General features: G+C 35.8%; 2 protein-coding genes across 5 annotated transcripts in view; both read left to right on the forward strand.

The window, feature by feature from the left end:
* LOC128680309 (uncharacterized protein) overlaps window positions 1-7,480 on the forward strand; it is a 34,340-nt gene extending 26,860 nt beyond the window's left edge. For both annotated transcript variants that reach the window (XM_053763355.1, XM_053763356.2), the window contains exons 7-15: window positions 114-269; window positions 533-632; window positions 1,318-1,503; window positions 2,206-3,480; window positions 3,866-3,970; window positions 4,499-4,725; window positions 5,433-5,556; window positions 6,397-6,530; window positions 6,888-7,480. In XM_053763355.1, the coding sequence (XP_053619330.1) occupies window positions 114-269; window positions 533-632; window positions 1,318-1,503; window positions 2,206-3,480; window positions 3,866-3,970; window positions 4,499-4,725; window positions 5,433-5,556; window positions 6,397-6,530; window positions 6,888-7,000 (2,420 nt within the window). In that variant the 3' untranslated portion in view covers window positions 7,001-7,480. The remainder of the gene's footprint in view (window positions 1-113; window positions 270-532; window positions 633-1,317; window positions 1,504-2,205; window positions 3,481-3,865; window positions 3,971-4,498; window positions 4,726-5,432; window positions 5,557-6,396; window positions 6,531-6,887) is intronic.
* Window positions 7,481-10,317: 2,837 nt separating this feature from the next.
* Window positions 10,318-14,829, forward strand: LOC128680310 (uncharacterized). Of its 3 annotated transcripts, none has more exons than XM_053763357.2 (9): window positions 10,505-10,680; window positions 10,771-10,829; window positions 10,948-11,170; window positions 11,811-12,001; window positions 12,368-12,604; window positions 12,967-13,074; window positions 13,439-13,623; window positions 14,361-14,471; window positions 14,572-14,829. In XM_053763357.2, the coding sequence occupies exons 1-9, from the start codon at window positions 10,632-10,634 to the stop codon at window positions 14,657-14,659; spliced, it is 1,251 nt and encodes a 416-aa protein (XP_053619332.1). In that variant the 5' UTR covers window positions 10,505-10,631; the 3' UTR covers window positions 14,660-14,829. The 3 variants fall into 3 exon arrangements, with proteins under 3 accessions (XP_053619334.1, XP_053619332.1, XP_053619333.1); XM_053763358.2 differs by having other exon boundaries at window positions 10,512-10,680; window positions 12,368-12,580; XM_053763359.1 differs by lacking the exon at window positions 14,572-14,829 and having other exon boundaries at window positions 10,318-10,680; window positions 14,270-14,411.
* The last annotated feature ends 273 nt before the right edge of the window (window positions 14,830-15,102 follow it).

Below are 15,102 nucleotides of genomic sequence, written 5' to 3' on the forward strand. Positions count from 1 at the left end.
ATGTAAAATAAACGTGACACACGCGCGAGCAGTTTTAGCATAGAATTAATAATGTCGGGTTTGCCCGTACAACAAAGAGTTTGGTCGTAATAATTTGGAATGTGTATTTCCAGAGGAGATGTCGGACATGTTCCGGCCGTTCCGCCTGCTGCTGCACAAGATCCGGTCGCTGCTGTGGGCGCTGCGCCGGCGCGAGCTGCGCGCGCTGGAGCGGCTGCTGTGCTCCAACGAGGACGTCGCCAGTCTCTCCGCCCTCGACTTGCCGTTAGGTAACGCCACATACTAGCCGCTACTTTCCGGATAACCCTATTTGATATTCCAGGTTATAATTTACCCGTGTACCAAATTTGTTAATAATCGGTCAAGTAGATTTTTTAGTGAAAGAGTAACAAACATACACACATACATCCTTACATCCATCCACAAACTTTCGCGTGGGACATTTAGGCGGACGAAGCCGCTAAAGCTAGTCTATACTTTAGTACTTCCCAGACGTGATTCTTAGAGTAACCATTAAATCTATAACTTCCAGAGTCGGACACCGTGTCCTCGTACCCGTATCCGGACATCGGGGAGTTCGTGTCGAGGTTCTACCAGGACCACCAGCTGTGCCGGGACCTCTACACGCAGAGGTACTGTGTGGTTCATGGCTTCCATAGATATGTTGGGTTTTCTGGCAATATTTTAGAATATAGTGAAATATAGTTTTATTATCGACTCGTCAAGGTCTGTTATATAAATATTTAATAAAATTTGAAAACAACAGTGAAAACTGCATCAAAATCTGTTGGGTGGTTTAAAAGAAGAATGCTTAGAAGCAGACAGCGGCAAGCGAGTTTCTACATGCATAATATTATGATTAACATTAACATGCCTATTTCCATGGGAACAGGCCATTATATAGGGATTTTCACTTATTATAATATAGTTTATTTGCTAAAAAATAAAGCACCATAACACAAAACGGTAAAATTTTACAACTTATAACTTAGGATTTGAGAATTATGAGAAAATTAGATATATTCATTTTTCTCATCAATTATATATATAAAACTCTAGGGTCCAAACCCCTAGGGTACTATTTTATATCATTTCATTGACCCTACGATACGAAGCGATTAAGCGACATATAGCTCGACTGTTGATAGGCAGCAAAAGCTTTCCCAAGGAGAGTTCACTGAGGCAGGCGGCTAGTATGTTGTAAAATTAATCAAATTTATATTTTATGTCGATTCGTGCCCCGCGAGATGAGAGAGTACAATTCTATCGAAACAGATATACGAATCAGTAAAGTGAGTAGATGTGTCGTCCCCGTAGCTCCCGGTCGCCGACGATGTCAAGCGCAGAGTGGCTCGCGGAGGCGGAGGCTGAGGTGGAGGTGGATGCGGAGGCGGAGGCGGAGGTGGAGGCGGAGGAGGAAGCGGAGGAGGAGGCGGAGGAGGAGGAGGAGGAGGCGGGGGCGGGGGCAGAGCCCGAGCGCGCGCACGTCTGCCACGACGACAGGTACGATGCATGCATTCAAATGATATTATTTTTATATTTCACTACTTTATAATTGATTAAGATTGAACACTTATAAGGATATTTAATAAAAATTATTCACATAAGTTGCAATTGGCTTCATTGTGTGTAGGCGATTAAGGACAAGAATAAAAGAAAATTTAGGAAATATAAAAGTTTATTTAGCAAAGTGTACGAAAAACATTGGAAATAGTAATGCTTAATTAATAACGAGCTATGTACGTACGCGCGCGGGCCGCACTCGCCTTGGCGTACACACTGTGTGTAAAATGAAATGAATATAGGTACTTAAATACCCGAATACAATGATTAAATGTCACTTTAATTGTTTTATTAATTACGAGATTTACTATTTTTTCTCAATCTCATTAAAGTATAAATGCTTTTTGACTCCAAAATCCGTGACGTCACAATACATTACTATCATAGAAACTCCATTTAAATTTTGTTTGTTGTATCTGATTTGTCTTGTTGAAAACTAGCTGTATATATTATTATTATATTCATGAATATAATAATTCATAAATATAACATTATAATAATTATGCGTAAATCCACAAAGGATTACCGCACGGACATAATTTGTTGTTACTCGTATTAAATGCAATAAAATCTCCCCAACAAAAATAAGTAATATTTAATTCAAAGGAACAAATTAACTAATAAATATTTTTTAATCATTAGATCCAGAAAGCAGAGCAGAGAAACCAACGACCTGTCTTCGCTAAGAAATCTATCTACAAATGGACTGATGATGTTCGATCCGTTAGTCATCAACGCCGCTTCCACATCCGCCGAGAGACAACTGCCAGACCACGACCTCGTGACGTCACTCAACGAACAAGTCACGGAAATTGCCGACCGACTGTCATCAATAGCCGCCAGCGATGTCGAAATCGAACACCAAAAACATTCATTTTCCACCAACGACATGCCACTCATAACTGAAGACACTGAATTCCTCGGACCGAGAAATGAACAACTCAGCTGTATGCCCTCAACGAGCCACGGCTATTTAATACCGAACGCTATAAGTCACGAGCCAGTGGTAATGTCCTTATCACATAACAATTCCGCAGTTTTTAATTCAGAAGAATTGGACATCAACGGTGCAATGATAAACAATGATCTCTCACTCATTATCCCAGATAGCATTGACAGCGAAATTGTAAATACAAATATATCTATAGCTAATGCAAATTTAAGCTCTTTACTGTTGACGAACGAAGAATACAGGCAGAATTTTCCGGATGAAAATAATGATGACAATTCTAGTTTTCATTCCGCCAAAATGACCATGGACAGGGAAGATGAAAGGGTTAAATTTAAGTTAGGATACGAGAGTGACCACGAATCGCCCGTCGATTCAGGAGTCAGCACAGAAAACACTAGCTTAGATAGATCGCCGGACACAGATCAGAGTAAGGACATAAAGGAGAATCATTTCATGCATCAGAACAGGGTACTAGATAGTCCTGATGAGAAACACACCAAAAATACTTTAGAAAGTTCCTTTTCCGATGTCAATAATGACACTGTTAATATTAATTATGTAGAAGAAGATGCTATGAAGAACGAAGCTGGGTCGTCGAGTATAGATGTATTGAATAGGTTAAGTTCTGACGAAGAAGGTCTGAATGAGGCCGCCAATAATAAGATTCAAGACTGGGGTGCGAACGCGCCAGAAGGAGAATATATGACCATAGATGAAGTTATTACAGAATTAAGAAGACATAGAGAATCGGATAAGAAGATTAGTTCGCTAGTTGATGACAATATTAGTTCTAGTGGGGCGAATACTTCGCAGAGTTCGTCGCGGGTGAAGAAAAGGAAGAGTGGGAGTAAGAGTAAGAGAAAGAAAAGCAAAATGTGGTCGCCCGCGATTGTCTTATTGGATAGCAGGGCGGCGCAGAACAATAATCCTTTGAGGTTGAATTTGGACCACTTTGTGGACGAGAGGTGAGTTCGATTTTATTTCAATTTGTTGATATTTCGTATTATTATTTTAAGTAGGCATATTAAATTCAAATTAACGTATAAATGGATCAGTTTATCAATTTTTTTGTTATCTGAATCCAAGTTAGTTATGAATAATAATAACAAAATCTCTGTGCTTTTAGTACGCTGTATTTTATTTATGCTTTCAACAGTTTATGTAGTAATGATAGTAAATATGATAATATATTTATAATATATTCCTATATAATGAGTGGTAAATGTTAAAAATAACACGTTTAGTTACAACAAAAATATATAGGTTGTGGGACGAGATACACGTATAATACTATAATCTATATTATAACACATGTAAATACCTAAAACGAATATTTAAATAATTTTTCAGTGGCACATCGTGTGGTGCTTCAGAATGTGCGGACGACGAGCAAATAGCTCTGGCGCTACAAGCGCAGGAGTTGGCGGCCAGACAACAGGCCAGGGGGAAATTCAAGTAAATAAAATATTATTACGTTTTATAACCTTTTACGTATAGCTCCCAATAAGGGTTGACATCACAGGTGATCGGTTGTAAAATCATAGCCAAATCTTCAAAATTTTGTGATCAAATTTCTACGTTGGGCTTTGTGGCGTCACAGCCCCGAATCCGGGAACACGCGAAGATGAGAGAGAGAGAACGTTTTACCAAAAGTCTGTCTACAAACAGAAGACAACCGATTTTTGATCTAAGATCATCTTATAATTTTTTGCTAGTGCAATATCAAAAGGTCAACAACCAGTGTTGCCAGTCAAAATTACATGGGATCCGTTTGCTTTTCTTCACAAACTGATATGCAGACAGACATATATTCAAAAAATCCTATTCTGTAACTATAAATCTACATTGCCGATATAAATATAATTTTCTTTTTTGAAAGATATTAAATTAACAGACAATTTTTATACCGTTTCAATATACCTATGTATAAATTCATATAAATAATGTTTTGTCGCTCTAACGATAACAACATAACAATTTCAGATCGAGCGAAGATCTGATCCACCGTTTGTTCGTCTGTATCGCGGGAGTGGCGGACCAGCTGCAGACCAACTTCGCGGCGGACCTCCGGAACATACTCAAGTCCGTGTTCCTCATGAACCAGACGCCGGACACTGCGGACACTGCGGACACTGCCGACACTACGGACACTACGAACAAACCGGACACAATAGAGTATGAGGCAACTGAGGACCAAGTGATGCAGAATGGTAAATTTTATATTTTATTCATCGTCTGTCGTTGTCTCTGCAATCATCTCTTGGATTGTAAGTAATAGCGGCCCGTCCCGGCTTTGCTCGGGTAAAACCTTAATAAATTATACACCTAAACCTTCCTCAAGAATCAAACAGTAACGTAATGAATAAGACAGTGTCTGGATAGTAACTGATTTATTATAAAAGTATCCACATGACATCTTTTCCTTTTTACAAAACTTAAGTATAACTCAATTTATTACTTATTTCTACACTGTTTGCGAGTAAGTGGAGGTGAATATTTTCCTATAGTAGGTTCTACTTCACTAGGTGCACACTCCTCATTCCCTTCCTCGCCATGCTTCCCAATACCATGTAACGTCTTTCTTTCTTTAATAATCTTGTTAATGGAAAAATGTTATTAGAATAATTTGGGATGAATTTAGACAATTAATTAACTGCTCCTATAAACCTTTCCAAACTTTTTCTATCTGCTGGCTCCGGCATACCAATAATAGCCTTTACCTTTTCAGTATCCACTTTCATCCCATCTTTAATTAAAACCCGCATATATATAAAAATTATATATAAATAAAACCCGCATCAAAATCCGTTGCGTAGTTTTAAACATTTAAGCATACATAGGGATATAGGGACAGAGAAAGCGACTTTGTTTTATAGTATGTAGTGATACAAGAAGATGAAATGAATACAATTTGCAGGCAGTTCGTTCGACAGCGTGTACTCCGCGGAGGAGGTGTACGCCGACAGCACGTCGGACTCCAGTCGCTCGGAGCCGCGGCGGCAGCTGCAGCCCTCCGTCTCCACTGGAGACTTGACTTATACGTAAGTTTGTGTGGTTATTTTTATACGGTGTTACAATTTATCTGTATACGACTAGCTGCGCCCCGGCGTTTCGCTTCCGTGGGAATTTCGGGAAGATATGTACTCTTTGTGTTGTTCCAGGTTATATTCTATCCGTGTATCGAATTTCATAACGATTCGTCTAGTATATTTTTCGTGAAAGAGTAACAAATGTACACTCATACATTTCCACATATTTTCACATTTATAATATTAGTAGGAAGTGGAAAGAATTGTGTTAAGGTTAAAAGCGGACTGGGCTCCAATGCTAAACGGTTGAGGAAGAACCGGGAAAAGCTCACAAAGAAATCACACATTTTTGTCCTCATCTTTATGCTTCGTACTAAATGATAACATTAAGTTACCATGAAGTAATATTTTAGCGAAAAAAAGTAGTTTATTCCACAGCTACCTTAAATTTGGAGTTTATGCTGATGACCTATTAATAAATGTTGTTTTAAAATTTTAGTTTTTTACCATGGTTGAATTTATTTTGATAATTCTATTATTTTTTGAAATGGAGTTTTCAAGAAACTTTAAATGTTCGTATAATGATCCAGCACCATTATTTGAATCTACGAATTATCACAATGGTCTCAAATTTATCTATTTTATCTAAATCATACTTTACAATGTTATTTATATGTTTATTCATAGTTTGTTGTTACTCATGTTTTATAATTTTCTGATCTTGTCATCTACCCTATTGTTGGATTGGAACTGCTATAGTCATGCATCTTTAAAAATGTCGAACAAACTGTGAATCCGCTGGCGACTGTATGAATGGCTTATATCTGTATGTGTGTACATGCGCGTGCGCAGAGCGGCGACGGCGACGGCGACAGCGACGCCGGAGCGCGCGCCGGAGTGGGTCCCGGACATCGCAGCCGCGGCCTGCATGCGCTGCGCCGCGCACTTCACCGCCTTCCGGCGTCGGCACCACTGCCGGAACTGCGGTAAGAGAGTATTCTTGCGTAGACCGCCCGGTCTCAAGGATGATATGCGCCAATGTTCTGACAACCAGGGATGCCGACGACCGCAAAAGTAGGAAAGCGGAATCAGGGTTCCTCAACGGATGAGGAAGAAACTAGGATGTCAGATGAAAGAGAGAAAGCCTGACTGCTTCGTCAAGAGCATACAAAGAAAAGACATTAGATAAACGCGAATCATACACTTGAATATTAATAACAAAAGACAAAGACTAAATAAAACTTGATTTTATCTCACATGTTGAATACACAACATAACAATCTAAATGGAATACAATAATAATAGAAAAGTTTTTGTAAACAATAGAATTTTCTACACACCAGGCAAAGTATTCTGCGCGTCGTGCAGCTCCAACTCCATCCCGCTGCCGCGCTTCGGGCAGCTGAAGCCCGTGCGCGTGTGCGACGAGTGCCACTCCGCCAACCGCGGTCGGTGAGCGCTGCAACTATACTATATCCCTCTCTTTCCTAAAACAGTTGAAGCATACTCAAGCTAAATGTTTTGTCTCGTCGAATGTTTTACTTTTTTATGAATAACATAGGGTATAACAGAGAAAAGAAAAACAAAGATAACTATAGACTAACCCTCTTGTGTTTAGTCTCTTTCTGTCAATGTCAAATATGAACAATGAATGAAATGAGATAGTGTCGTTACATACAGTTTGTCAAGAAAGTGAAGAAATTATATGTCCCTGTCTCCTGTTAATATTTATATTATTGACCATTTTATTTGGTGTAATGGCAAAAAAATGTAGATCGTCAGAAATCCGTTTTCTTCATTTTCAAGAAAGTCTGTATTTTAGCTTGAAGTACGCTTTCTTTTTATGAATACAAGGGTATGAATACAGAATAAAGAAAATTATATACTTCGTGATTTCTTTTGTTACAAGAATAAATAATGTGGATTAATAAAAATACTTAAAAGTAAATGGAACAAGCCGCCTGTATATTTTGTCCCTCATTGTATTCACGGTTAATCTACAGTTATGCAAGTATGGAAATGTTCTATCTCATTTGGCTGCGTCGTTGTGAGCTAAAGATTAAAAAACTAAAGATGAGTTTCTTTAGTTTTCTTAATCTTTAGCTCAAAACGACGCAGCCAAACGACGTCAATAATGTTGGAAGTGATAAAAAAATCGATGTTGATTCGAGAAATTAATCAATTCCTGCAAAATCTTGTCTTCTTAATCTAATTTAAGATATGTCATCGCCACTAATATTTAATATCTTTTCGGATATTTAAAAACTTCTTTACATCTTATCGTTTTATTTATAAAAAGTTAACGACAACCTTGGGCTTATGAAAATATGGTATCGAATGATCTTGATTGGTTGATCATCACAGTGTTGCCAGTGAAAAAATTACTTCATCTATTGCCTACTCTTGATTTATAGATTTTGGTTCTTGTGCCTCGTATTATTTTGTATTTTTTTTTATTCATAAGAAATAAATACCGTATTATTGATTATCGATAGAACGAGGCAAAATATATTTTAATTTGGATATGTATGAAATTAAATAGTTATACATATTTTAATTTAAATAGTTCAGTTTTTGTCGACTTTTTATAAATAAAAACCTGAGTGTGTGAAAAAGTTGTCGACTTTTTATAAATAAAAACCTGAGTGTGTGAAAAAGTTGTCGACTTTTTATAAATAAAAACCTGAGTGTGTGAAAAAAAAATTAGCCACCATACATATTGTAGAAAATGTATGTACGTATAAAGTTATATATGGGAAGTAGCTAGTTCAGTTATGCTATTGTTATTATTCTTTTTATTTAAAGTTTTTCACTCTTTTGTCCATCTTAATGATCTCACAATACGTGGAAAGTTAATTCGGTATTGGCAATTAATAAAACACCTTTATTTTCGATGATAATAATGTTTATGCCAAGTAATTTTTGTGTAAATCTATTATTATTGAATATAGATTTTTGATTTTTTTTCCTATTAAGCAATTCAATTCGAAGAAGCCTTAAATCGTCTCATATGATGTTTCTTCAAAATGTATATGTGATGTTATTGCATATATTTCGAATTTGATTTGTGAATTTTGACTGTAAATTATTATTTATACATTAATTTTATTATTGGATATATAAAAAACACAACTCGTGTGTCTGTGACCCTCGGCTAACGTCTCTGGTCTCAACCCATATACCCTCGTTAGAATCTGTGACTTTCTTTCTTGGTGAAGAATTCGGAACAAGTGACTGCATTGAATTTGTACTGTAAATTCAATGCAGTCACTTGTTCCGAATTTAAAAGGCTCCATGCTCCATGACGGGGCGCTATTCTATTTGATAAATTATTTTCCAATATTATTGCTATCTTTTTCGTAATGTTACCTAGGTGAAAGAGTATATTTCAAATTAAAGCTTTTTGACATAGAATTTGATAAGTGTAAAAACCAGCCCTTACGTTGGCAGTACTGAAAATTATCGCGAATGATTAAAATCGATTAAATTGGATAATAAATATAATTTGTAGACAAAATTCACTCCTGTTAACGTCCATTTTTTTTAATAAAGAATAAAAATTCCATATTGACTGAATGTAACATTTATTTCTTAATTTTAGGTAGCTCTCTAAAGTGTTACTTGTGCTACGTAATTATATTACTTGCGATCGCCGATTATTGTCTGTAGTATACAGAGATGTATCGATCGGGAGTGGATTTACGCCGGGTAACGCGTTTACGAACAGTCGTTTTTACAGATAACAATATCACGTTATAATCCATCGATTATCAAGTTTTACATTATCCATGATCGAGGTAGACAGAGCCAGGAGTCGCGTTTAGCTTGATGGTGTTATCGGGGATGAGATTTTGAAATAGTGACAGGTTGCTAGCCCATTGTCTATGAGAGATATCAATTTATGTTGCTCTTAATTGACTTTTACGATCTGCGCGGGGGAAGCTGTGAACATTCTATGTTCTCAGAACGTTTCTATCCGGTGAAAATCCATTTCTGGTAACATATTGCATATCATTAATATATAAATTATTTCATTCAACATTTCAAAAGTCCCTATATTCCATTAAAAATTTTAAAAAAACTACAATTTTTACGACAATGCATGTCTTGATATGCCATGCATTGTCTCAAAATATAATATAAATCTATTACAAAACATGTTAAAATATTCTATAAATATAGTATTGACATTTAATCAGCTGTTTAGCCACGGTTATAAATTGTTAATCACATATTTTAAGAAGTCCAAATATATAATATTTTACAGATTTTCTCATTGTTATTGTAATATTCAAAGGCGGTCGCAAGACGTGTTCGCCCCAAATTAAATCATTAGACTTAAGTAGGAATGTTCAAATAAAAGAATATATTTTAAGAATACCTGTAAATGATGTTTATATTTTTAACAAATAAATATTACCTTCAATGTTACAATACCATTTTTAATTAATAATTATAGCATAAGAAAAAAAAACTTTAAAAGATTCCATAATTTTTTATATCCTACGGTGTTAGTTTTAGGTATTTTTATGTTATAGGTCTTATGAAATGTATGTAAATTTTGTATAGGTATGTTAAGATTTTAAACCATATAACGATAGTTACTGTTTCATAATTTCCTTTTGTATATTATAACAAATTATGTATTATAATGTATCTGGACGCATCTGACTATATTTTCAATATTGTATTCGATAACTTTGTTGAATTTTAAGTAAACGTCAGATATTAGCTGAAATTGGTCGTTTTATTATTAGTCTAAAATTCTCCTCCATTTTTGTTGTTATGTTTTGAATAAACATTAAGTTAAAATCCAAAAATAATTTTCTAAAATGTTCACATTTCAAATTAATATATTTATTTTCTATAATAATACTAAAATGCTCATATTTTTTAAAAGTTCCTTATACTTGTTTGAGTTAGTATGGCATTTTGTAATATCCAAGAAATAATATTATTAGTAGTTCCAAGGGGCATAAAATAAAATTTTGACGTGTGTAGTTTTATGATAAATTCAATTACATGGTACTGACTCTTACATCGTTATGTTTTCAAGGACTTAGTCGAAGGCAAAGCAAAGTAACTCGATGATAAACAAAATTACCACAAAAATTATAATTCTCCTGTATTTAAAAAGTTAGTTGAGTACCCTTATTTCATATTTAATATATTTAATTTTAAAGTGCAAGACAATAATGATTTACAACAATATTTTTAATTGAACAGGAGCTTATAGTGGAGTACTTAACGGAGCATTCATGCCCTCTGCTGGAAAGCCATTTATTGTAAGTAATTTCAACATAATAAATCTTTTCAATAATATCGGTTCAAAGGTTTCGCTTTGTAGCATTACCGAGACGTGTGATGTCAGAAAAACAATTAGGGTATAATTAATTTTTACAGGTGTACATAAGCAGAGGTCTAAACAATGAGTCTGATGGTTTAATTTGCGAAGGGGCTATTATCAAGCCGAAGTACATTTTGACGACTGCGTCGTGTGTGGACACGACAATAACCTTGCATGTGGTGGCAGGGATGCAGACCTTAGTGCTACCGAAACTGTGGGCCGGCCACCAGTGTATATCGAAGAGGAAGAAGAAAATTGTTCGGATCAGTAAGCCAATAGGTATAATAACAAATATTAAACATTTTTGTATCAATGATAACTCCCGGTACGTGTCACTGATACACATGTAAATAGTTGGCATATCAATGTCAAATCATAGTAGTCCCGGGATCCAATATTGGTTGAGTCAAAATTAAAATTATCAGATTGTCCTAGGTCTTAGATGTTTATCTATATAGGCACATTCACGCTCGTCGCGTGACACCACACAACCAGCGCAGCATTGTAATCTCCGTGACGAGCAATTCTATTACTCTCGTGATGCTCGAACATTGGCCATAGCCATAGAAAAGGACAAAAGTATTCATATCAGAGCTATGCTTTGTCAACAAAAACTGATGATATGAAGGGCGAAGAAGCGGGAGAAAAATTGAGTCCAGCGGCTTATATACGAGAGTATAGTTGCAGAGGGATAGAGATAGGAGACCTCAAAATAAATATTATTTTAACTTCATCTGGATATAGGCCATATTTATGTCTGAAATATTTTTTTAGATTAAATATTTAGCTCTTAAATAAGAGAACAGATAATTTTTCTACATAGTTATCCAATGCTTTAATTGATCTGGCATTTAGAAAACACCTTTGCTTGTTTTATGTTATCGTCTTCATCATATCCCACGATTTTTATTACTTCTAGAATTCTACACCAAGAAAAAAATATTACGGACATGGCAACCGCCAGACGTTGCTGTGGCGGAGGTCGACACCCCTTACGACTTTTTAGATATAACTTATCGATTTCACTGCGATTATATCCCTAAACCTATCCGTATTAACTACGAATATAAGTACCAGAGCGAAAATACCACAGCCTTTATTTATAAATGGGTAAGAATAGATGAAATTACACATTTAACAGAAATTAGCACGAACCTTTATAATGTAGCTGGTTGGCAGCGACCATTGCGACTGCAAGGTCGTTGAAACGTCAGCTATATTATAAATAAAAAAACGGTTCGTCCTTTTTAATATATGATGTAAGTAATTATGTGTTCAATGCATGTATCTTTATGTTGGACGTAAGAATCTATCTACTTTTAACAAAGTTATATATCCTCTCAAACTATGTCTTGTTGACTGGAAGAGATCCCTTCATGGGATAAGTCCGCTATTGTATTGTTTACCTTCTTGTTATGGATGTATTTTTAACATGTGTTCTTTGTACAATAAAGATACAAGTTCCTCATCTTTCAGCCTGACGCCTTCACCACAAATCAATCGGTGGTGATGCATTATGCGAATATTTCAATCATATCTAAAGCGGAATGTACCAAATCAGTACAGCTATCGAAAAATATTATATGCACGAAGTTTGACCAGTCACACGATCTAAATTTTGATTTTTTTGATACTGACGAAGCAATTTCTCTTGACTCCATCGAACATAAAGGGATTGGAAGTAAAATGGTAAATAAAAAATATGATCTCAATGTAAGTTTTTTATCGAGTGCGTTAATACTAATACTGGAGTCAGATTTTATTCAAGTCGTTTGAAGACATCTACAATCGACATGACTTGCGACTACCGCATAGAGCATTTGTATGCTCCATGGACCACCAGAGTGTAGGTTTCCTTATGACGTTTTTTTTACTGGAAGCACGGGTTATCGTTAGGTAGGTTTACAATCTCAGCGACAGTATATAGCCAAATAATAGCATTATTGCCAAATAGCCACAGTATATAGGCCAAATAATAGCATTATTGCCAAATAGCCAATCAAGTTAACACTTCTTCAATTTAAATCTACAATTTTACTAATGGCTACTCTTGTATTTAGTGTTATTTTTTACAGGATTACAATGAAAATAGTAAACGAAACGAAAACGGCTTCTCTGACGACGATTATGACTTTACGCATATAAATGGGCGACAGTTTGTACGCTCCGGGGAACCGTGTCAGGTGAAAAATTCGCATCTTCTCTATAAAATAAAGTCCTGCCGCGTCTGTCTGTCTGTTTGGGATAAATTCAAAAACTACCGGCCGGGTTTTATGTACGGTTTTCATAAATATATAAGTAGGTGGTGTGTGCATTTATAATATACTATTTGCCCTCAGCTTCACCTTAGGTAGTGTATGTTTGACGTCGGGACATTAATCATGCCTATTGCAAATTTTATTAAAATCGGCCCAGAGGTTTATCTATGAAAGCATGACACAAAGACAGACTTACACCGCGTTTAATATTAATGAATATGGATTATGTCTATGTCTAGCAGAGGACTTCTTGTGGCAGAAATTATATGGAATTATTTTCCCCATACAGCACTACCATGGAGCACCGTTGACGACATTCGAGGGTGGCGAAGAGATCCTGATAGGGGTAGGAGTTGGAGGGACTACTTCTGATGATGACGAGCGTTGCCAGGAGACCAACCAGTTCATCAGCACTTATAGCCTGTCGTTATTCCTTAAATGTGTGCTTAAAGAGTCTGACTTGTTGGTGTCGTAGTAAGTATACGATGCAAGTTTAACGTCCGGTTCGCGTCTTGATGAGTGTGTATGCGAGTGTAAATGCAGGTGTTAAGTAGAAATACTTGGACTCGCACTAATCAATGCCTGTCCAGATTTGTACTTAACACTAATAATTGCGAACCAAGGTTTAGGTAGGTATATAATATCAAACCGCTTAATCGCTTCGTATTTGGTTTTATACTTTCCTACTACACACACACCTCTGATATCTGAGCGTCATCCCGGTTTCTTCTGTCGCCATAGAGCGTCGGAGCCAAGTGTTCGATTTGCTGTTTTCCTTCACTTCGCACGGTCTTTGGCCAGTTTAGTTTTCAAACAGGTCGCTGTGTGAAAACTAAACTGGCCACCTACGTATAATTATTGTAAGTAAAATAAATCGACGTTGAGATTTTTGCAGAAGTTGTTTTATTTACTTGTTTTGAAGTTGATTTATTTACTTGTTTTGTTTGTTGTATTTTGCAAAAGTTGATTTATTCAATTCACACAAAAATCTCAACTTTTTGACAATGTTACTTGCGGAGATTTTGATGATGGTGAGGTGAATTATTGATTCTGCAGAAACAACCCAGTTTCAAAATATTTTTAAAAGCATTAGATAATTATATGAAAAATACTTTTTCAGGATCAATCCGTATTAGCGTCACATCTGATAAGCAGTGAAACAAGGCAGCAGTGAAGCCTTCTATAATGACTTTTCGCTTTTTCGTTTACAGTCACAGGCTGTGTTTAGAACTTACGAAAGAAGGCTACTATATTGAAGAAATCGACAAAAATATTAGTTCCAAAGTGCCATCCAAAAAAATAAGGAAAAAAAATATATATAGGTAATAAAAATAAAAGTATTAATAAATAAAAATAGTAGCCGAATTCTATCAACTATATAATTATTATTATATATAATAGTAATCATAAATATTTTTTTAGGGTCCGCGCCACGAAAGAATTAACAAACTATCAATCAAACAAAAAACTGATCGGCCACGTTGTTAACACTGGTGCGCCGATTGTGTGATGCCTACACACAATCGCATTGCAGTTTGCCGAACTTTGCGGATTCAGTCACGAACAGTGACATCTTGTGACGTCACATTTTTAGCATCAAAAAGCATTCCTAATAGATTTTCATTAGAACAAAAAAAAAGTAAAAGTAAAATAAGTAATTAATAAAACAGTGATATTTAACTATCGTGTTTGATTATTGAAATACCTTCATGTGTTTTATTTTTTATGTAGTCAAAAAGCCTATGCTTCCAGTATTGTCGTGTAGAAACTTGACGGGACAACTAATAACACCCGCCAGCGTTTACAACAGATTATTATCTCCGTGAAATAAATCGGCTAGATTCCTGAACGCACGTCCATCCATGATTCCCTAATTAAACGATTTATCAACCGCTCCTGGAGCAATAAATAATTGTCCGGGAGGGGTTCCTAGAGGGTGCCTATTCCATCGAA

The sequence above is a fragment of the Plodia interpunctella genome, chromosome 24 (assembly GCF_027563975.2).
Source record: "Plodia interpunctella isolate USDA-ARS_2022_Savannah chromosome 24, ilPloInte3.2, whole genome shotgun sequence".
NCBI classification, from domain to species: Eukaryota; Metazoa; Arthropoda; class Insecta; order Lepidoptera; family Pyralidae; genus Plodia; species Plodia interpunctella.

Coding starts and splice junctions, on each gene's coding strand:
- LOC128680310 (XM_053763357.2), top strand. CDS start 10,632: ATGATAAACAAAATTACCACAAAAATTATAATTCTCCTGTATTTAAAA. Junction 10,830..10,947: donor CTGCTGGAAAGCCATTTATT/GTAAGTAATTTC, acceptor TAATTTTTACAG/GTGTACATAAGCAGAGGTCT. Junction 11,171..11,810: donor TCGGATCAGTAAGCCAATAG/GTATAATAACAA, acceptor TATTACTTCTAG/AATTCTACACCAAGAAAAAA.